This window comes from Gouania willdenowi, chromosome 14 (genome assembly GCF_900634775.1).
Source record: "Gouania willdenowi chromosome 14, fGouWil2.1, whole genome shotgun sequence".
Taxonomy (NCBI): domain Eukaryota; kingdom Metazoa; phylum Chordata; class Actinopteri; order Blenniiformes; family Gobiesocidae; genus Gouania; species Gouania willdenowi.
The window spans coordinates 28,783,170-28,807,486 of NC_041057.1; the positions used below are offsets into that span (position 1 = coordinate 28,783,170).

A 24,317-nucleotide genomic window follows, 5' to 3' on the forward strand; every position below is an offset into this window, starting at 1 on the left:
CCTTGAAGAGATTGTGTGATACGTTTGTTCTGATGTTCCGGGTCTGAATTTCCTTCACAGTTCTGCAGACGTGACGTCAAATAACGCTGATGGTGACGTCAAATGACGCTAGTGCGTGTTCTCGTTGGCTTGGAGATGCGGCCCAATACCAGAAATAAAGAAGACTGAAAGAAGACAAGCACAATGGACTTAACTAATGTTTGGTTCTGCAGATGTACGCAGAGGCATGTGCACAGGTCTTGTAGTAAACAGTCACATGAACGGCGAGTAAATAAATAAGTGTCACAGTTGGAGTGCGGATCAGGCCGCACTCCAACTGTGACTCGTCCGAGTCCTACCCAACAGTGAAAACCTCATTTTTATCTCAAATAAATGACATATTTACGTTTTAGTGGTAAGCATCGATTTTATTAAGAAACAACTGTTAATAACGTCAAACACAAAGGGGGCGGCGCACACAAGAGACCCATCGGATCTATTTACATAATCCATGTATCAAAGATAAGGATAATCCATGTGATTGTGCAGAAAAAGGAATGTGTCAATGGTGTATTCCTTTAAAATTGGGCTCCTCTGCTCCATTCTCCCTGCCCAGCTGATCACTGCTATCACTGTTGTGGTTAAAGCTACATTCTTCAGGGCTACTGCTGCTGTGGCAGATGTAGCAAGAAAGGTAGAACGCTGCGCACAAACGACACTATGTGACCGAACCCGAGCGTCAGTTCTAAATATCTTTCCGAACCCGACTCGTCCAATGCCATTGGATCCCGTACGGCTCCACTGGGTCCCGTCCAGTGCATTGCGTCCCGTCAGGCTTTGGTCGGGTATCAATCCGTCCTCTAGTTACAGTATCAGCTGTAAAAATTGATGCGCACCCTCCCTGTGGCTTGGCTGATGACTGCAGTTACCCTAACCACCGTGGTGTCACTATGGAGTCTGATTACTAGATCCTGCCCTATGCTCCTTTAATATAAAAAGAGAGTGATACAATAATAAATTGTAAAATTGAAAATGTCCAGGTATATATTTTTTTAATTTAATTTATCCTGCATGATATGCAACGTTTACATAGCAAAGTCTATGACTTTAAAATATGTCCAAACTTTACTTTCACTCATTTCCCTCACCTTTCACTTGTAGTTTCTGTCTAAATATCTCAGCACTGTGCTAATGTGCATCCATAGCTTTTCCCCTCTCCACTCACCTCTCTACTTCCCATTGGACACACAAATAAGTAACCAACCATATCGACCAATCACGTGTAGCAGAAAAATTAAAGCAAATCAACTCCCATTCAGGAGCCGACTCCTGTTTTCCTTTGACTGAAGTTTTTGGGTTCAGATCTATACAAGCCAACAAATAAGCAGTAGGCCAAACTTGTTCACTTTAGGCATGAACAGGCACAGAGACGCTCTGCTAAACCACTTAGCTGTTCATCAACAAACCGAGTGAAATTGGACTTTACTGCTACTTTACCGCCGCTAAGCTTCTGTTGTCTCCTCTGTGGCATCGGCTTTTGTCTGACAGATGTTTACAGGGGTGGGCAATGTTTCCTTGCTGTGTGTTTGCCTGGGAAAACATCTGGAGTTTGCTGGGATTTATCAGTAATCCCTTTCGCAAGCCGCAGGCACTCTCGTGGAATTTCAATGTGGCGGTAAAGTAAGTAAGCTTTTCTTCGGGGATAAAAATGATGGGCTTGCTTTGTGAGACGGTTGAGAGTTGTGTAAGCCTCTTAGAGCTCCTGCTTTTAAGCAGAAGGAAATTAAACAGGCTCATAATGGCACTAATAAAACTCCCAGTCATGTTCTTTAAGGATGGGACGATGGGGACACAAATGAGGTGCAGGTGATTTTTCTGTCAGGATGGCTGGGTATATCCTCCACATCGACATCTCTTTCAAGATTAGCCACAGACTTGTCAAATTACACTTTGATCCTTTGCTGAGAGTTTATGCTGAAGTACATGACGTCCATTAATTGCTACGTGTACCCTTGTGTGTCTTTTCCTACCGTGGCATCATCAGAGACTGTAAAGCCTCCACTAATGATAGGGCAGACCTACGTCTATGGTTTTCACCTCCATTACAGTCCTTACAGTCATTACAATCACCGCCTGGCTTTCAACAAATCCAGCCCCACACACAGATCAGGTAAATAAACACGGTCAGTAAACAATTTAAAGCCCTTTTCTTTGTTTACTTTGTTCAGGCCTCAATGCTAGAAAAATCCGTAGAAAAGTGATTTCTCTGCTGATTCTTCAAAAAGATCACAGCTTGTCCCGTCATTGGAAACATTTTATCAAGCCTTGGAATGTTCATCCAATAAAAAACACAAGCTTTGAATATGTGTTTTTACAATAGCAATTACTCACAGTATTGTAAGCACAAATGAACAAGAAGAAAGATGAGCTATGTTTAAACAGGGTGAATAAAGATGTCTACGCAGTGTGTATCTTACAGTGGGATCAGTGCAGAGCGCTACGCTTACACAGTGGAACGTTTTAATGAACATGTCATTTTTAACGACTTAATGCCTATGAAATTGATGGAACGAATGTCTCCAGGTTAAAATGAATTTATTCATCAACAGGAAATCAGGAAGTCAGATTTGATCTCCATTTTTCTTTTAATCCAATAGGTTCAAAATGATCTAATTAAATTTGTTTCCAATAATTATGTCTAAGATATTATACTGGATATCTTTATCATTAAATACACCATAGTAATCTTAAGGCGTGTAGGGCAAATTAAAAAACGAAGGATGGTTCATCTAAAATGTGCAAAATACTGTTGCGTTCACGTTGTAATGGATTATTTTCCCTGATTTAATTATGTCCTTGTTTAGGACTCAAGTGGGGTATACGCAATAGTTTTTATTTTGTACAGACTCTACACATAAAGATGAACAATCAGCCATATAACAGTTTTGATGGTACTGTGTGTGCACGTGAGCTCCGATAATCTAAACACACACAGAACCGTTCTGTCCATACACCGACTTCCTCCAAGAAAAAAAAAATCAAGCAAGATCTAACAACGTGACCTCATGCTGCATTCAGAGCAACTCAGAACTCTGGATTTCCAACCTTCCACTTGAAATAGTGACTTGGAACAACACCTGAAGTAGGAGCTCCTACTAAGTAAAGTCAGGGAAACAATCTAATATCTCATACCATGTTTGAGATATTCGCACTGGCGCTGAACTCGGTTGAACTCAGAGATTACGTAGTCGGCTTTCTTCACACACAAGAGGAGTTTTGGTCATAAAAGTCGGCCCTGACCTGTTACACAGCCAAGTTTACTTTTACTGTATAACAAACCTGAGACCACAGGGTATTCTGATAGGATCATCTTATAAGACATCAAATAACCTGGTGTTTGCCGTCCTTGGTCAAGAAGGAAGAAAAGCAGGACAGAAACAGCCCAATGAACAATTTGGGCCTGTGCTATGAAGCTGGGTTTCCTCTGCAGACGTTTTTGGTTCTTTTTTCCAGACATTAGGTTTTGGCGCCAGTTTTGGCGACATCTCTCGCCTTCCTCAGAAGCGTCTCACTGACAGTGACGTGTCAGCCGGCATGTGCGGCATGCCCAGCAGAGCCGTCAGATCCACCGAGCCCAACAGACCTGACAGCCCCGCTGGGCACACCACACCCCCCGCCGATTATTTTTTCTGTAGTAGGGTGTCCCAGGTGTGTGAGAGCATATAGACCCCCTCATCCCTGTTCATGGCCTTCTTCGCACGCTTCCTGATTTCTATGGCACCCTTAATCCAACGTTTGTGTTTGTTTTTTTCTGCCCCGATGATTCTTGCCCCGTCCCAAGCCATAACATGTATGTTTTTCTTGTAGTGGTCTGATATTGCAGATTCAAGGTTTTCCTGTAGTGCTGTTTCTTTTTGCGATCTTGTGAGTCGTGTTGGCTCTGACAGCTCTGCTGGGCGTGCCGCACATGCCGGCTGTCAAAATCTGCCGGCTGACACGTCACACGCTGTCAGTGAGACGCTTCTGAGGAAGGCGAGAGACATCGCCAAAACTGTCAAGCAAAGGTAAAGAGCAACATCTACTCTTAGATCTAATGTCTGGTAAAAAAGAACCAAAAAACGTCTACAGTAGTAAGAAGACATAATGAATGATTTTTAGCTATTGCGTAGATTTCCTCTGATCGCTCTAACTTCTGGGATTGATTCTGTGTCCTGTGCTGTCACGCTGGTTAACTTCTTACCCAGGGTAAATCACCATGGTAACTTACGCTGAACGGCTAACCTGGTCAGGAGTAGATTATAAGTTCTGGATAACAGATCAACGAGTACTTTTGTCTTTGTGTGTTCATAATAGATTGCTGCCTGCACTTCCCCGATTCTGTTGGTTGGTTCCATTGACTTCATTTGGTTTTTCTTTTTACCAGTGGAGGGTTTTGCTTCACGGTCTTTGTTATTTACAATTCTAGATTCTGAGTTGTACTTGGATGGATTTTAAGTTTATTTATTTAAAAAGACACAATGCATGATCATTGAACAGTAAAAAAAGGAATGTAAGTGCACAAATATTGAAGCCTGAACTCATTTTCATCTTTAGTCTCAGTGTCGAACAACATAAAACCCAAAGCATCACAAGCAGTATACAGACACATGTAAACTATATATGTAAATATAAAAAAAATAAATAAGTGAGTTTATGTCAGATTATGCGAGTTCAGTAACCATGATTTGAGACTTCCAGTGAATAAGTTGATGGTGGGCAGCTCACGTACAGTAGTGGGTATGAAAACACTGCCTTTCAGTTTGGCAATAAATGAATGTTAAGCTGTGCACTATTCCTTTTTTGTCCTCGTGATCTCTGCAAATGGGGCGGATATTCAGTGGGTGTTAGATTAAATTAGTTCAGTTAGTGTCAGGTCAGTGTTTGCCATTTGTGGGTCTGTAAACCCAGAGTTGTCCCACTGAAGGACCAGGCACTCAGTTAATGGACAAAAAGCTACAAGCAGACATACAGGGCAGGACTTCAGTGTTGTGGTCTCGTTTTTTTCAAAGGAATGTAACCCACCTTCAGCCTCCCAGCAGCCTCTACTCCCCCACCCCCCCCTTCCACTTGAGAGCTTAAGCCCACACACAGGGGTAGCAATTACCCTTTCCCCACACTGGGATGACCCTGTGTTCTTGACCCAGGAGCAAGAAAGCTTTGTGCCCTCCTCACCCCTTCCCTTCAGAGAGCGGAGCATGAAGGTGGGGGTGGTGGGCAAGCACTCACTCAAAACTGGCAGTGCTTGTTTAAGGTCACTTCCTATTCACATGCTGCTGAAAGCCCACCTGTCAATCACTGTAATCACAGCGAGCTGGCTGCTGCTCACTGAGGAAAGACAGCTGGGAGCAGCAGAACAGACGACTGTATAAGCCCTGCAGCTCCACCAACACACACACACACACTCACAGTTCCTGTGTGTACACTGTACTATAACACGCACAAGGACAGGGGGAGGCACATGCTAAAGTTAGACCACCTAGAAGTGGCATTAATACAGCCAGACAGAATGTTTCAAACAGTCTGGAGACATGATTCTAATTTGGTGAAACATGATACATGAGATTTCATGATACTGCATCACAAACAACTGCGTTTTTTGGTGAGTCAAAAATATATATATACCTTAAATAGTGCAGAGAGGGTAATCAGAAGGTGAGAAACACTTGAGAGGAACTATCAATTCTTACTTGCACGCACTGACAAGACCAAGACAGGAATCATTACATCTCAGAGCAAGAAACTAAAAATATATTATCAAACTAAAAATAATTAATTCAACCTTCATCTTTTTTTCAAGGTGCAAAGAACAAAAACAATCAACGGCAATAAAAATAAACTGTTCAATGAATTGTGCAAGTTTATAAAAGAGTGTGAATAAGTCTTACTCTAACCCCCCCCCTTATTGTTCTGTTAATTTATATATCTACCATTTTCCATCATAATTATACTACCACTACTACTACAAATAATAATGGCTTAGATTTGTATAGTGCTTTTTTCAAGGAGACTTAAAGCACGTACAGAAACCATTTTTCATTCACATCAGTCATACCAGTGGTGGTAAGCTACAATGTAGCCACAGCTGCTAGTCTGGGGCATACTGACAGAAGCACGGTGGCCATTTTGCTCTGGTCACCACCAACATTCATGCACAAATCATACCCAGTCATACGTGCCAAATTGCGTAAAGTGCCTTGCCCAAGGACACAACGACAATGACATAGGTAGGGCAAGATTCGAACCCCAAACGCTTCGGTTATTGGACGACCCACTCTACAACTGAGCCACGGTCGCCCCCGTACTAATAATACTACTACAATTACCAACAACAACAGTAATAGTAATAATAATAAACAACAAGATATACAAAATGACTAAAAACAGACGCAAAATTACAGAAAACACAGCAGCAAAATATACAAAATAACAACAAAATTACTCCAAAAACAAACACAAAAGATGACTACTAGTATACACAAAATAATAAAAGAAAATAAAAATACACATAACCCAAAAACAACAACAAAACCACTCCAAAAACAGCAACAAAAATATACAAAAATGACACAACAACGACAACAAAAATACACACCTGTATCAGTGCTTGGATATGTCATTATTCTAAATGCTTACATGAATGTTAATTTATTTTATTTCATTTATTCAGTTTATTTCCGACATGGTTACATTCAGTTTAATAAATCACATTTTTAGCTCCTGCTGTGTTAACAGTTGCTCATCTCTGAGATATACACATAAACATTCTAAAATAACACAGACAAGGAGCCAAACAAAGACTAACAAAACAAAAGAAACAAAATGTGACTTTAATCTACAACCTATGACTAACAAGAACAACGAGCACTCCTTAAACCCGCTGCACATAAACATGGAACTGGGCCTGATTATCTTTTTAAAGGACCATCAAAGGTTTTTGAGTCTCTGTGATGTAATAAAATTCACATTTGCACCTCCATGTAAACAAATAAACTTTTATGAGCCATCAAACATTGTTTGAGAGGCTATAAAGGGGAAACAAAAGATAAACTGAACAACCATCGTCTTACTAAAAGACCTGGAATCAGTTCATGTGCAAAATGGTCGACATGATTGAAGCCCTTGGAACCAGCGTTGGCACCGTACTCATGTTAATCTTCATACAGACGTCTAATATGTGTGATCTTTTGTTTCAGTTAACAGTGGAAACTCTACTGGATGAGGCAGAACGTTAAAGGTCACCAACAAAACAGTGGAGGTTTGGTCTCAACAAACAAGAGGCTGTGATAGGCCGGCTGTTGGTAGAGTGATGGACCGCCTGACACGATGTGACTGCTCACACTGTACGTCCATACAGGACAAGTCGGGGTTTTGTTTCTAATGCAACGTAAAAAGTAAAAGAAGAAAAAGAACTCTGAAGCGTCGTCATTAAAAAAGACGAAGAAGAAGAACCCGGAAGTGGAGAGACACTCGCAAATCTCAGCAAAAAGAGCTTTAAAAAAGATGAGACGGCGATGTGATGGACCAGCAACTGGCTGGACAGACCTGGGCAGTAACAGTCCGTCCATTTTACAGTGGTCCTACGGTGCTCGCGCATGCGCAGTGTGAGAGTTTAAGGTAAGCCGGTCCGTGGCACCAACTATGAGATACTCTGACAAGAAGCGACTGGATTTTAAACATACGATTGCTGATCAGGAGCTGGTCGTGAGGTGTTCACCGCTTCTCGTGACCTCATGTACACTACATGATGCACAATCCCAAAAATAGACGCACGAGTCAAACATCGGCTCAAAATGGGCCAAAAACCGCACAGTGTGTGCCTGCCCTGACTGCAGGATAGTGTAGCATTAGCTGTCTTTGTAAAATTCATCCCAAATATGATAATGAGCAAGAATGTGTAAGCACATTATAAGGGTGTAAGAAAAAAATCGATTTGGTGATATATCGCAATATTTCACCGCACGATTATCGTATTGTTCCAAATAAAATTTTTAAATCATGTTTTCTAACTAAAAAAAAACATCAAATCATGTAAACGCCCAGTCACTAGGTGTCAGTGAACCACATCAGACATTGTTAAACTACCTCAGTACTCAATGTATTTTAGCTTGGACTTAATATTAATTAAGCATACTTTGCACTTTGATAGATGTATGTGGTTACTTTTTTTTTTTTTTTTAAGAATTTAAAAACTTAACAGAATGAGAATATGTTATAGAAGCAAAAGTTAAAGTTTGAAAAACATACCACTTGTCTTTGATATTGAGTTCTTGAATTTCAATTAGTTACCATTGTTCTTACAAGTTAAAAAAATAAAAATAAATAGTATTTAATTCCCTTTTGTACTTGTAAAGGTGACATTTGTATTTATTGATATCGCTATATTTAGTATTGGGATATATCGTATCATGACATGCAAATTGTGACTTGTATCGTAGAGTCACATTCATGGCAATGCACACCCCTATTACATTAGCAATCATTACTTCTTATGTTTTTATTTTGTACATCCATTGAGATATTTTTTTTTTCAAACACAAGTTGTACATTGTATAGCACGTACAAGCCGTGATTGGATAAATGTGTTTTTCTATTTTTATATATATATTTAAGGGCTTAACAACTGAAAAACAAAACATCTGAAGGTTTTATTAGAGTCACAACAGGAAAGTATCTCACAGCAGAGTTGAATTGTCGTAAAGAAATACATTACTTTAGTTCAGTAGAAAGACCTGCTTCCTGTTTTTCCATCTTATTGGCTTCAAATAAATTTGCTGAGATGTTCAGACGATGGGTTAATTTCAACAAACCAAGAGCGGCACTCCCACAAACAAACGGCCGTCGACAGCGAGGTGCCTTGAAATTAAATTCAGTGGATCCAGAAAAAGCTCTGTCAGCATCCAGGAGCCAATATTCCCATGGGCCCAATTACACAGAGAACGTAAGTATTTAACCTCGTTGTTTCTGCAGGCCTGCAGGCATTAAAACACTGTGAATTTAAAACTGCCACTGCAGGGACAAAATGTGTGGGTATAATAATATGCATACAAAAAAATCCCCACTATTTTCATGGGCAATCAGCATCACAGCCCGATAGAAATTACACGTCAGGAAATGAAAAAAAAAAAAAACAAACCCTTACCTTTTCGTTGTATTTAAACTTGACATAAAACCAGCTGGACTTGATCATCCTGGTCTCTGCTGTGTGTGACTGAGTCTGGAGCAGAAAGTCGTAGCGTGATGCTACAGCAGCTGCTAACTCCTGCTGGTCTCTGAGCTATGAGCCTGCTACTGTTGCTTTCTGTGGTGTGTGTGTGTGTGTGTGTGTGTGTGTGTGTGTGTGTGGTGTTGAGCTTGGAGGGCTGACAGAAGAGCTCCTCAGACAGGCTTCAACTGTGCTTAGTGTTTAAGGACGTTCTCCTATTGAGAGGGTAAACTGTGAGGACTTCTCTCCCTCCCTCCCTCTCTGCTCCCTCACCTCCTTTGATCAGACCATCTGACAGCGTCCCTTTCCTCTTCTTCTCCTTCCTTATTTTCCCCTCAGTGCTTTTAATCTCCCTCTTTATGCACCGGTAACCTCATTTAACCCCCATCTGTATCTATTTCAATCATTCTGTAAAGTTACATTGGGCTTTATTACCACTGCAGACAGCCGCCCTTGATCCTGCTCTGACCCTGGAGGGAGGCACGGCGTTCCCAGGAGCCAAACACACGGTGACGGCTGAACAAATGCACCTCTGAAAGGGAAGCCTGAAGATCAAGTTCAAGAATGTACAACACAAAAGCTCTTGTTCCAGTACGATCTGGTGACCAGCATTCAAAGAACAACTGACAACAGCCTCTAACCTGATAGGACGCATTTACTTTCATTGTTTTACACAGAGTCTGGGTGCACCATGTAACAGTGACTCAGCACTGCTCACCAGTGCACTAAAGTAACCCCTGAAAATGTTAGAAATCCGACTTTGCTTGTAATTCTGCTGCCATTGGCCAGGAAACGTATGACAAACTGAGGTAAATCTGACTAAGATTTGGAAATGCATCCTTTAATCCAGTGTTTCTCAAATGGGGGTATGCAGTGGCACTACAGGGGGTACTTGAGTGAGAGAGAGGGAAATTAACAAATGAATGCATAAAAAATATGGGGCTTCATAATGTTTAATTTGAGTTAAAAATGATAATCACACTAAATATTACCAGCAACTCGAAAAACAAGACAAAAAAAACACAAAATAAGAGAAAAATATACAGAATAATAAAAAAGAACAAACAAGCATCGACAAAAAACACAAAATGACACCAAAAACGCACTAAATGAGAGAAAAATACACAAGATAACTACAAAATACTCAGAAATAACAGAGAAACGTACAAAACGAGTGACGGAAATGTCAATTCTCACGCAAAATCTGATGTAATTCTGACAGATTTCACTTTTTGAAATGGAAACAGTTATATGTCATTAACTAAACTGTTAACATGTTTTGGGACAATATCACACATTCCCACTATATTTTTCAACATTAAACATTTTGTCAGTAACGCTTTATATTTTCACTCAGAGAATAAAACTTGCATTCAAGAGAGAACAGAACCAGTTCTGGATTATTGATGATTGCAATTCATTTCAATAAAGAGATCAAAGAGTGAAGCACTGAGCGTTACTGACATTTACAATTAGGGGTGGGAACCTCACGATAACATACATGATACAAAGCTCACGATAACGATTATCTCACGACATGACGATACTGCAATTATCAATATATTGGTCAGAAATCAATCTACGATAAAGAAAAAATACAATATTTATTTTATATTTCTGAAAGACAGTAAATTGCAAAAGTGTCCTATGAACAGTGACACTATTTTAGTGCAACATTTGTGTAAATAAGTGTCAACATACCAATGTAAAATAGGGTCTTTCTTACCAGTGACACCATTATAGTGCAATATTCCAGTAATTAAAATATTGGTTCCTTCAACAAACAGTGACAAAATTTCTGTGAAGACGTACCTGCACATTTTAGTAAAAACGCAGAAAAGCTTTTAAAAATAAAAAAATAAATCTTAAATAAAAAATCAATAAATAAAAAAATCAATACTTAGCGCGAGCATATCAATAATCAATCGTGCAAAAAAAAAATACCGTGATATATCACTGTATCAAGATATTGTCACACTTCTATTTACGATCACTTTGATTAGAGCACTTTGTGTATGTTTTATTGTTTGATGTTCCATCTGTTGTTATTCCATTCATTACTTATCCCTTTTTGATGAACACAAATGTATAAAAAAAAAAAAAAATCAAAGCTCCTTTTTTGTTTTTCTTCCTACTGGTTTGAATTGTCTAAACTATGTTAAACAAACAGCAGGTAGCACCAGGCAGTATAAATAAAGCCCACACTGTGAGAGCTGTGGGACTAAAAAGGCCACAGTTGAGGGCCACCCAGACACTGTTTACGTTCTGCCCCTGCTGTCAGCTCCCAAACATACGGCGCTGATGTCTATGTAATCATGTCACCTTTGACGATGGCTTGTGATGCTTCAGCCCCAATGAGCTCCAGTGTCTCACAGGATTTAACCAAATTAGGAGGCTCCAGATTCAAGCTGAGGTAACCCCCCTCGCCCCCTCACCATCATCATCATCATCATCACTTGTATAAATATATCTCCTGTGGCCTTTATCCATGGTTTGTGTCAACACAGGAAAAATACTCGAGCTAAGCCTACTGCTACTGTGAACAGAGAGAAAGCTTGAACAGTACATTGTCATTTGTAAAGAGCGTTTTTAGACGATATTCTGGTCATTCTGAAAAGTTTCAAAAGAGGCAGAAAAGACAGAAAATATCGCTTAAGTCCTTCCAAAACTTCTGAATATTGAACCAAAAGTCAACTGTGATTGTTTCGACAATTATCAAATCTGAAAAAGTGTTGCCTACAAATATTACCTGTGGCTTTGTAACAGGCTATTACTGTGCTCTTAATGTGCGTTCACACAGAATGCGACTTCAGCAACTCTGGCGACTAGATTACATTACAAAACAATGTAAATGACGCGACGTCATGCGACTTCCCTTCAAGAGACACGACTCACGCAAATCCAGCCACTCGTTCGCACGTCCTGAGTCGCTGGAAATCGCTCAAAGTTTCATTTTTTTTTAACTTTTCAATCAACTTCGATTGATGCTTTGTCGCGACATCCAATCGGCAATGAGTTTCTACCCACGTCAATCTCCTGATAGTCACTGTCTGTAGAGCCGCAAGCTGCGAGAAGGGTGTACACTTCTTCAACTTACTGGAGTAAAAAAAAGTATATTTTGTGTGAACTCATCCCTTAGTAACTCTGTAAGTTGAACATTTCAACTGTAAGTACAAATGTCTATGATAAGTGCTGTAAACGTACAGCCAGAAAAGAACTGTACAGCCCTGTCTGTGCAGCAGCCCTCTCAGTGCTGCCCTGGCTCTGCAGACACAATGTTCAAGTGACTCATCAAGTGCGATTTAAGCAACTATAGTCGCTGAAGTCGTGTTCGGTGTGAACGTACCTTTACATTTACTACATTTGGTCTGTGATCACTATCATTGTAATGGACTGCCGGATAGTGATAGACCGATATATCGGCCGACCAATATTATCGGCCAATTTTTGCATTTTTTACGTGTGTATCTGCATCGGCCGATGCAGGCTGCTGCATTCGCCAATCCGCATTATTAGATCAGAAATATTTTTTACTTGTTCTTGTTCTACATCATCTGTTTTTGATATTTGTTAAATATTTTTTACTTCTACATCACCTTTGTTAATTTCAATAAATGTTCCTTTTTAAAACAAAAATTGAGACTTTTACCATTTCTTATTATCATTGTGTAATTTCTACAAAGTGGCTATCAGTACGGACAACCCCCGGCGCTATTTGTACGCGGCCTACGACGTTACCGAAAGTCATGTGACCATTTCGTACATTCAAATCAGAAGAAAAAATGGCTGAACAAGCAATACACGTAAAAATTCACGGTGGCAATGAATTCAAATCCACTTCAGAAGGTTAGGGTTGAGGTTATGGTTTGGGTTAGTTAGTTCATAACGTAGTTCAGGAATCTACAAATTAATAGCAAACAGAAGCACAAGTATGTGGCGTCTTAATCACGTCACCGAAACTGGCCAATGTGGGGCTCTACGTACGGATAGAATGTCGGCATATTGATATAGCTACGTACGGATAGCCACTCCCTAATTTTTACGACGTAAATTGAGGGAGCAAAAGTAGTATCGGCTGAAGAAAATCGGCAGTCTGTATCGGTCATCGGCTAAGGCCGATGGAAAAAAAAAAATCGTTATTGGTACTAAAACAATCCATATTGGTCTATCCCTACTGCCGGTCAATGATGATCTACATGTAAGTTCCCAAACAATAATAACAAGCACAACTTTGGAGTGAACATTAAAATGAACATCATGTTGGGACTACATCTGTTTTCATGCTGTAGTCTTTGCTACATACAGTATAACTAGCCTTTAGCATAGCCACAGCAGCCACAAAGTGTTGTCAGTGAAGATTATCTTCTAATGAGAGTAAAAACAAACAGCAGGATTCTTTGACTTGAGCTACTGTAGCTGGGGGCCGGTGGCTGTGTGGATGTGTGTGTGTGTGTGTGTGTGTGTGTGTGTGTGTGTGTGTGTGTGTGTGTGTGTGTGTGTGTGTGTGTGTGTGTGTGTGGATATTTTCTGCGTGGGCTGCTTTATACACTTCGGTTCACGCCTGCTTTTTTCCCTCCGTGCACTTGGTTCTCACTCGCCTTATCACTTTCTACTCTCCTCGTGTCACCCACGGGGAGCCTGTGGTGCTGTAATACTAAATGACAGCCTGCCTGCCTGCTCACTTCCCACACACTTGCCTACGCCGGGCTCATCACCCATGGCCTTGGCTGTGCACAGATAACTGTGGCAAAATCTTGAAGAAACAAATTCTAACAGAAATCCTCATCATCATTTCTCTGATAGGCGTGTTTAAGCCCAGAAAAAATAAATAAATATGGATTATACAGTATGTCAGTAAAAGACTCAATTAAATGTGCAAAGTAATCTAATTACAACAACTCACGTTAGGCACTAACACTTTGAGTAACTACTCTAGCACAGCACATAGATTAAACTAGAGCCATGTACCCACTACTCCTGCACACTTGAAAAACATGATAATGTAACATCATACGATGTAGCCCTACAGTGGAATTTGTCCATGGATTTGCCTGTCCTGTTGAGGAATAATATATAATAAAAAAAAGAATAATAACCTGTAAGCACACAAGAAAACATCTCATGAAGAATATCACTTGATTTATTTAATCAATCAGCCTACTGGCATTTTCAATGAGGAACAATCTACTTTTTTGAAAACATTTGTTGATTGGACATATATCAGTAATACAACATATTAATTACCCTGAAACTGTGAAATACAACTCTACAACTTTAATGAACAGCGTAAGGTTGAGATGAAGCAGAAATCTAATGTTTGGCTAGATTTGAAAGAGTCCGATTTGAAATGTTTCTCCACACTAATTATTTTTCTCTATTTTGTTTTCATATTTGTCAAAGCTGAAAATCCACTTTTTACACAAGTACGTTGTGGCAAAGTCTTGACAGCACATTTGGCTCGTGCAAAGCAATATCCCTCTAGTCATCATTGTGCTTTTTTGTTAAGATTGTTTCACTGTCACCACCAGCCTTACAAAGACCAATGTGTAATTGGTGGTAATGCATGGAGGCTCCTGACTGCTGGTCTATTTATATTCTAAGTTACAATGTTTTCGCGCTGTTTTTAGTTCATATATATGTAGCCCCGAAGACAATTTCCGTACACCTGGGGGCATACGTACCCCACTTTGGGAACCTGGGCTCGAGCAGATTTCCCTCATCTAAATCACTTCAAAGTCCTTCCAGACTCGTCTCCTGCTACGTCCACTCTCCGTCGCGTCTTGTATGTAAACAGTGCAGCTGACTGCCGGCTGTGGCTGCTCTAATTCACAACAAAAGCTTCAGTGAGAGCTCCAACACATCCTTGTGTTGGCCATCGTAATAAACTAAACAATATTAAAGATTATTGGGAGAAAAGCTACAAAATGGAATCAACGACTGAGTGCGAACATGGCTGCCCAACATGGATTGTATTTTTATACATAAAATGCTTCAAAAAAGTACTTGAATGTGTTTTTTTAAATAAATTTGTACATATTTGGTTTACTGGTAATACATTAAACACATTTTATGTTATATAGATTTTCTCCACAGATTCCCTTTAACAACAGTGAGTATATTAATAATTTGCTTTTGCCTCCAATATGACACAACCATGCAATTTTTTATTCATGTATTTATCTTTTTAATTTATTCATTTTTCATTCATCTAATGAACTCAAAGGTAGCCTTAATGATTCCTTTAAATGTTCCTTACTAATGACTAAACAGTGGTTTCTCTTATTTCTGAATCCAAGTACCCCCTTTGTCCCGCTACAACATTTTGTTCAGAAAAACTATGAAAAGAATAATTATGGAATAAATGAGTGTTAACAACATTTAAACAATCTCATTTTGTAAATAAGTGGAATGAAACAGTATATTCAGTGTCTCACTAATAGTTTTATTTCTAGAGTTTTAGTCATCTTCTGCCTGGTGTGGGACTGAGACTGACCTTTGTGTTTTCAGTCTATGTTCTGTTCAGGAGTACATGTACCCCCATTTGAGAAACCCTAGGTTTCTCAAATGCACCCTATGCTGTGTGTGTAAGAAAGTCCAACTGTATACAAACATGTTCACCTCAAACAAAAACATTACTACTAGAGTTTTTAACTAAAAATGATGTGAACATAAACATGTGCTATCCCTGTCATATATAATTGATCTATCTACTGTATGTTCATTTATCCTGATCATGGTTTCATTGTGATGGACTGAATGTGGATCAGACCCCACAACCTTCCTGAGATCGGCTCAGTCACTCACTTCCTTTCAACTTTACAGACAGTGTTCAATAAACATGAAAAGAGGCTCATTTCCTGTGAGTGTGTGTAGGTTTGTGTGTGTATTTCTAAGCTGGAGGATAGGAAGTGTAGCTCAGAGGCTGTGTTTGATGCCTCCCAGTCTGAAATCCTTTCGTCAGCTCCAAACAGAGAAGCAGCTTCCGATGCATCAGCCTGGAGCTGCCTCACCGCACACATCCCACTGGAGCCACTGGTTATCCCAAGGGCTTCAAACACCCCCAGGTGTCGAAATGTGTTTGTGTGTTCAGTGTGAATATGCCTGTCTCACTAGTTGACATTGGTGGCTTCAAATACTTATCCAACTGTGTCTTTATGTAGAACACAAAAGGGCATGTCGAGCATTGTTTTTGTTCGTGTGTGTGTGTTCTTTTTTCAATCTACAGCAGCCCAGATGTTCAATCCCCACGAGCTACACTGCCTCACCCTGCTCCAATTTTCTATTAAACCTGTTGTCATGAAAAAAAAAAAAAAAAAAAAAAAGGAAAGCGGGGTGAAAAACATGGAGAATTCGTGCAAAATGCTTTCCAACTCCTTTTCAGAGTGAAGTTCGTAGAGAGTAATTTCATCTTTTAAACTCTCAGGGGCTCCAAACGCTTTGTACTTTTAAATTCAATACAAACAACATGAAATATAAGGAAATGAGAGCAAAAAAAAAAAAAAAGAAAAAAAGAGCAGCAGCTGGGGAGCGGAAAGCTCCCAATTTGTACAGCACATTTTCTTCTTAACCCAGAAAGCGTGTGTCGTCTGCAGGACTGATAAATGCACTTAAACCTCTCTGCAGGCTATACTGGTCCACATTACAAAGACCAGTCTCTGTTCGCCATAAACTGGAGTTAAGAGCTGACGAGCAGATAACACAGGCCCGAATCTCATCACATTAGCCCTGCACCCCGCTGCTGTAATGCTAACAGCTAACGTAGAGTTTATTGGATAAATGAGGAGACGCTCTATGGAGATAATAGACTGTGCATCTGGACCTTCATCTCAAAGAGCGTACAAAATGTATTCCATTAGTCCTGCATTTAGATGTTAATGTATCTCAATTGACTTTGTGCTTTCATTTGGAGATATAAAACCTCTACATCCAAAATACCAAGGAGTGTGAATATAAATCAAGGTTGTGAGTCCTTTGATATGTTTAATTTGCAATTCAGTGGAAAGCAAAGACAACTACGCGTTCTCAGTCTGATGCAAAATGAGTATGCAGTGCATTCACATTAGGTAGTATGAAAAGACTGAGTAATACCTGGATGTATAAGATATAAGTATGCACGGAGTGCATACTAGTCATATTTAACCGCCCCATGATGCATTGCGAGTGGGAACGTAAAATTATCCAGGAAGTAGCTTCAAGCAAAAAAAATCAAACATCCCTTTTTCAAAACAAAAGCAAATCTTTTTGTCTCCCATTAGTTTTTTTTTAAAGCTTTTGTAAATAGAGCTCTTGATTTGAACGTAGTAGCACAATGCCGGGTCTCCAAAAACCTCCAAATAGTGGGCATTAAATGTGTTTTTGTGAGTTTTATGGATGAAATGACCACATGGGGATATTCTTGGTCACTTTCTCACTTAAAATATTTTCAGAACTTTCAAAGGTGGCGAATCAACAGATATATTTAGCCTCAATGTGCTTCAGGTTTTTGTCGTTGTAGGTTCCCAATGCATCTTGGGAAACTTGGTAGTATACTTCATCCTAATCATACTTATAGTATAAATTAGACAGTATATACTCATTGAGTTTGTAGTGTATAGTATGGAGTGTGCCACTTCGAACACAGCCTGTGACAACACGCTTTGTTTGATTTATGTTTACATTAGAGCCCAACGGATTCATTGTCGGGCCGACTAATCAGGCCAATTTTAGCACATCACAGATGAATCTACATGGGTTCTATATTAAACGATGCAGATTAATGTTGAGCAGAAAGTTTTTCATGTGCAGCAGCTGCTCTGTGCATGTTTCAGCCAATCAGCTGCACGTTTAAGTAAAACACATGGATACTTAAGCAGCTGATCACGAGTAGGGGTGTGACGATATCTTGCACGATCGATTATCGATATGCTCGATTTTTTTTATTTATTTATTTTTTCAAAACCTTTTCTACTTTTTCACTAAAATGTGCAGGTACGTCTTCACAGAAATGTTGTCACAGTTTGTTGAAGGAACCAATATTTTGTTTAGTGGAATATTGCACTATAATGATGTCACTGGTAAGAAAGAGCCTTTTATTTTATGTTTACATAAAGCACTATTGGAGATAGTTATTCGTTTACATTGGTATGTTGACACTTATTTACAGAAATGTTGCACTAAAATAGTGTCACTGTTCATAGGACACTTTTTCAATTTATTGTCTTTCAGAAATATAAAATAAAAATTGTATTTTTTCACTTAATCTTTTTTTTTCTTATGTCATAGATTATCGTAGATTGATTTCTGACCAATATATCGATAATCGCAGTAGCGTCATATCATGAGATAATCGTTATCGTGAGCTTTGTATTGCGTATCGTATCGTGAGGTACCCAGAGGTTCCCACCCCTAATCACGAAAGGCGGTGAATACTTCAGGAAACTGTGTTTTATCATTGAAACAAAATGAACCAGGGCAAACACATTGTACAAGAACCAAACAGTGCGTCACTATGGCAACATAAACGGTAACACAGCGAGTTGGTTTCACTGTAGAGACACTTGTCGTCAGCTCATCCAATGAAGGACATAGGAGCACACTCACAGCAGCATGGCTCCTGAAAGTGAAACAGTGTATATAAATGAACATTGCAGCTGTGAATTGAAGAGTGAACATCCTCGATCTGACTATGGAGCGTCACACATTTGTCGTCCACCATAAATATCAGATTATTACACACTGTCCCACTTCATTTCATGCTGCCATGAAGGATTTATCAGGGTAGAAAAGTCACAAGTAAATGTCTGTGTTGGAAATGTCCCACTAACATACTATACACTACAAACTTAATGAGTATATACTGTCTAATTTATACTATAAGTATGATTAGGTTGATGTATACTTCCAAGTTTCCCAAGATGCATTTGGAACCTACAATGACAAAAAGTGGAAGCACACTGAGGCTAAATATATCTGTTGATCATCCACCTTTTTAAGCATTTTAAGTGATTAAGTGACCAAGTAGAATATCAACATGTGGTCATTTAATTCAGAAAACTCCCTCCATTGTGCTACTGACAAAACTTCTCGTTAACTTCAAAGTAAGAGACCTATTTACAAAGGCATTAAAAACTAATGGAAGAGATGCTTTTGTTTTGAAAAAAGGAGGTTTGATTTTTTAGCTGGAAGCCGGTCCCAGGACGGTCCCACAATACATCATGGGGCGGTTGAGTATGACTAGTGTGCCCACCGTGTGTATTGTGTATTTCTAGAGTACTTAATCATTTCATACTATCTATCTGTGAACGATCTACATTTTCATTTTGACGTCAAACTTAGTATGAGTAGTATGTTAGGATGACATTTTGAACACGGCCAATGATTTCAATTTAGAAAAGGTTCCAACTCGCAGTGCACCAGTTCATCGTTTACAGTTTGCCTGTTCTTCTTATTGATCAGTGTGTTTACAGTCCTTATGTTGGCAACCTGACTGTGATACTAATGGTAGTTCCTTAATCTAATGTAGGAGTGTTCTGCTTCTTTGTCTTTAATAATATTTTCAGTATCATAAAAATCTGTGCACATCTACAGCAGTGTTTCTCAAATGAGGGTACGTGTACCCCAAGGTGTATGCGATGGCACTACAGGGCATACTTGAGAGAGAGAGAGAAAAATTATGAAATTGAAAATACAAGGCTCAGTCTTGGTCCCAAACCAGGTGGAAGATGACTGGAAATGATAAAAACTCGAGAAATAAAGTAATTCAGAAGGCACTAAATACTGTTTAATTCCACTCATTTACCAAATTAGATTTTTTAATAATGTGTGTTATCACGCATCATTATGTTGTCTGACAAAGGGGGTGCCTGGATTCAGAAAGGGGGTACTTGAGCCAAAAAAGTTTTCGAAAACACTGATCTATACGTCCACACCGATCACCTCTGCCACCTCTTGAACGACCTCCTCTGTCTTGGGCCATCTGGAGGAGTTTTAGGTTGATGGCTTGATTGGTACAGTATATATCTTGTCCATATCAATATTCTTCTTTTGTAAATCGGCCGATTTATTGGTCATCGACCGATTCTTCGGTTATCGGCTTTTAAGCCCCCCAATATTTGTATTGGCCCCAAAAATCCAGAATCTGTCGGGCTCTAGTTCACATGTGACCTCAAATGCCTGTGAATAGCTACAGGTGGTTCCCAGCATCCAAAAACCAAACTGCCTTTATGAGCCATACACTAACATAAAACAGAGTGCAGAGTTTGATTTGGAAATGGTTTCCAAACACTCGTCAATCGGCGGTTTCTGTTTGAACACGCTTCAGACACATCAGCAGGAGGAAAGGGAGAGGAAATGAGTCCATGTCCCAATGACTTTCAGATGCATGAACCAATGCCAGCAGCTCCATGATGTTTCCCTTCCTAAACGCCTTCGCACGCATTCACCTTCTCTTCTGTTATTGGGAGAAAAACGAGCCACAAAGCCAGCTGTCCCAGCACGGCTCGGCCAATGATTCGAATGAAAGCTGGAATGGAAGATAAACACAGACTAATTGTTTACAGATCCCTGTGCATGGACTGAGTAAGTGGTGTGTCGGCAGTGTAAGCTTAGAGCTTAGAAACAGGAAGGTTCAAAGTTAACACACAACTTCACATGGCAGACCAACAAAGACCAGGCTCCAAGATGTCCAACATATGCACTCAACACAACACTTCCAGATCCTAACATGATGACAACAAGGCTGTGGGAATGGCTACACACGAGAGTGAGCGCTCACAATGGATCCTACCTTTTTTTTTTTTACTTTTCTACCTTGTCTGCACATGCTGTCAAAGGTCAACATTACATGAAGTGCAATCTTTTCTGTTACACCTTGGTGAGGAGGAAAGCGACAGGGGAGAGGGAGTCAGGGTAGGACAATGGAAGGGGTGGGGATGAGTCGACTATTTTAAGGTGAGAGTGAAATGTGATGTTATAGTTGTGCATATTGTGTTGTGTAATCAGTTAAGACAGTCTGGTGACAAGTGTGAAGAAATTTAATCAGGTGACAACACCCAGCTTAGGTATAATGGTGGTGGCCATGAACAAAGAGAAGGAGTCAGTGGTTATACCTAAAACTGGTATTTGGGATCAACGTGTCAAAGGTTAAAGGTGCAGTCAGCGACTTTCAGATCCCTCTCTCTCCCTCCCTCACCACTGCTCTCTTGCCCTGCCTCCAAACTTTCCAAAGTCCCTCAATCAGAGGAGCCCAACAGCAACATCACAGTAATATAACATGCTCTGTTAAAAGCATTTTACTGCAGCGCTTCTCTCTATACATGTGCACATACCTCAGCAGCAACAACACAGTGTCACTTACAGCAGCCTCATGGAGGCTGCTGCGCGCACATGACCAACACATGTACCACAGAGTTCTAGTGTAACAATAACAAATCAAACAATGTAAATCAAGCAGCAGTAATTACCTTTCAAGCAGAAAAGTCACCAATTCCATCTTCTACTCCTCCAGGACAAACACTGTAAAAAAGACAGCGCTACAGCCCCTGGAAAGGGGCGGGGCCTGTGAGCAACAGCTGTCAGACAGTCCATCAAACACAATCCTGGCTCTGATTTGTTTGTTTTGCTCGGTTGCGGTGCATTCTGTCAATCTGCCAAAGGCTGCAGTAGCAGCAGGGTGGACTCAATGAGTGTTTTTTTTCACACAAACTACTAGTTTGATGTAAAGCTGTCCTTACATAGTGATAGCTTTTAGCAAATATGACAAAAAGTCACTTTTATAAGAGTTGCAGACTGCACCTTTAACCTCAATACGAACTTATCCCACAGTCCAAGGCATGCCAGTGCATCCATGACCAATGTTTGTGCAAGAACCGCTTCTGCGAACCCAGGCGCCACCCCAGGCCCAAAAATGCAGCCTTCTTAGCAGAAACAACAGGAGCCAAGGAGCCCCAGGCCACCCTGTCTTCTTTTTTGAAATAAATGTTAAAGTGTAGGATCCTACTTTGATCTTGTTGGACTCAACAACAGATGGGAAGAGTTTAGGACAGTACAGCCAATGAAAAACAAGGTACGGTGACTAATCACTAGATAGTTTTTACATTTTTGTATTGTTTGGACTGATGTGTTTCTAATTTACTAATAATATCCAGCTTTGAAACAATCAGCAAAGTTAACCGTGTATGATAATGTGTAATTTAAAATATAAATAGTCCATTGTCTTTTTAAATTCTTAAAGTGCACACACACACTTTAAATTTGTCCACAGGCATCAGCAGCGTTTGTAAAAGATGAGACTGTGGCAGAACATTAAAAAAACCAGACGTGTGTTACTAATTGCCTTTTCATTTACCCTCATCATCTAACATTTAAACAGGTCTGTGAAGCACCAACAGCACATTATTCCCCTCACATTATTTATTACACCAAAATGAACCACTGTGATTCCTGATATTACTGTTACATTTTTATATATTTATGCAATGTCCTGAAGCAAAGCAAAATCCAAGGACATTTGACCTTCTGCATTGTGTGATCAAGAAAACATTACTGGTCTATTTGAGACAAGTGTCTGTTTAGTCCCAGTTATTTTCTTTATTTAAGCTAACAGACAAAAAGGGTTTTACTGTAGTCTTGTATTTATATAATCACTGCTGCATTTCAATAATCAGCTTGTCTTGAGGATGCACTGTGTTACTAGCACTTTAAGTCATTGTGATCCTTGTCAAACAGTTCGACTTCCTAAATTTACCAAGATATTTCTTCCAAGCAGGAAGATATCGTAAACAAGCAGGACAGAGTTCCCACCTAGCTGTGGCTAATGCTAGCTGTAGCATATAAAGTAAACTGTGGAATAACTGGAAAATTCACTACTAGCCAGGGTTGGGCATCGTTTCAATTTGAAAGATTCCGGTTCCTATTCTTTTAAGTTGGATGTTTTAAATGAGCTAGCTAACCAGAGGTGTTTCTGGATGAAACCGTCTGACTCTCAACCAGAATTTTTACCTGAACTTTATTAGGAAATTCTCACAGGGCTGGTTTCAACTAGTATATAAATATCAAATCTATGAACTTGAATATAAATATTGTACATTTTCGTCACATTTACACATCCTGAGTGTGTGATGCTGCAGGTACTTAAACATGTTACTGTGCTCCCACTGATGTGTGACCCTGGTGCAGAATATCAAACATACAATAAAGAATAACGAGTTCCGCCGCAATCTGTTCAACGCAAACACTTCAGTTGGATTCTTCTTCGTTGGTGTATATCGGCTTCTTCTTCTGTTCGGCAAACTGAGTACTGAAAGTAGGAATTGAAATTTAAAATCTTGAACAAATCCAGGAGAATCAGAAAGTTAGTCCCGGGACTAAGCGATACTCGACGCCCAACCCTACTTCTTGCCTTGTCAAGTCAACAGTCATGCGCTTCTTTAGTTTTCCAAAGAAAAGATGGTTCTCAAACTGCTTTTTTTCTTAAGGGCAAAGATTATCTAGGCCACTAATTGACCTATGACCTAAAGTGCAGCTTTGTGCTGTGTTGTGACCACAGCACCAGAGTTCTTAGAGTAGGGTTTTACTCCCTGCACTGTTATAGGTGTGTCCTTAAAAATCAGGCGTGGTCGCGGCGCTGTCCAAGACCAACAGTGCTCCATTTCCTGTAGGGGATTAGAAAACGGACTTGGTTCTGCAGGGAAGAAGGTGTTTTCCATTGCAAGGTGGATCTGGTGCAGATCACAGACACAATGCTTATGTTCACCTGCGTTGAGGTTTTTCCAACATCGTTTTTACCAGACAGAGGGCTGGAAGCAGTCCACAACGCAGTAACCCTCCTGTGGTGCAGAAGCAGGTCGGAGTCAGCCTGCAGTGTTCAAAGCCACAGCCCTCAGTCAGGGGTAATATGGTAAACTCACACCACTATATCCTTTTCAGAGGAAACAGAACTGAGAGGAAAACGCTTGAAGGAGACTTTATCTCACTTCACTGACTGAAACCACCTATGTCTTTTTTTTTAAATACAATCAATTAATTTTAGCAATTCACTTTAAAAGTATTCTGTCCCGCTACCACAGCTGAGCAGATAGACAACAGGTCCCAAGAAGATCTGCCTAGAGTCTTTACTCAG

The 24,317-nt window shown here is 39.9% G+C and overlaps 1 protein-coding gene across 11 annotated transcripts in view; it reads right to left on the minus strand.

The window, feature by feature from the left end:
* Nucleotides 1-24,317, minus strand: part of auts2a (activator of transcription and developmental regulator AUTS2 a) — a 501,602-nt gene that overhangs the window by 308,414 nt on the left and 168,871 nt on the right. The window contains exon 1 of one of the 11 annotated variants that reach the window (XM_028467012.1): nucleotides 9,158-9,334. The exons of the other annotated variants lie outside the window; for them this stretch is intronic. Within the exon in view, the coding sequence (XP_028322813.1) occupies nucleotides 9,158-9,205 (48 nt within the window). The 5' untranslated portion in view covers nucleotides 9,206-9,334. Of the gene's footprint in view, nucleotides 1-9,157; nucleotides 9,335-24,317 lie in introns of those variants that run through there. 11 annotated transcript variants of the gene reach the window in all.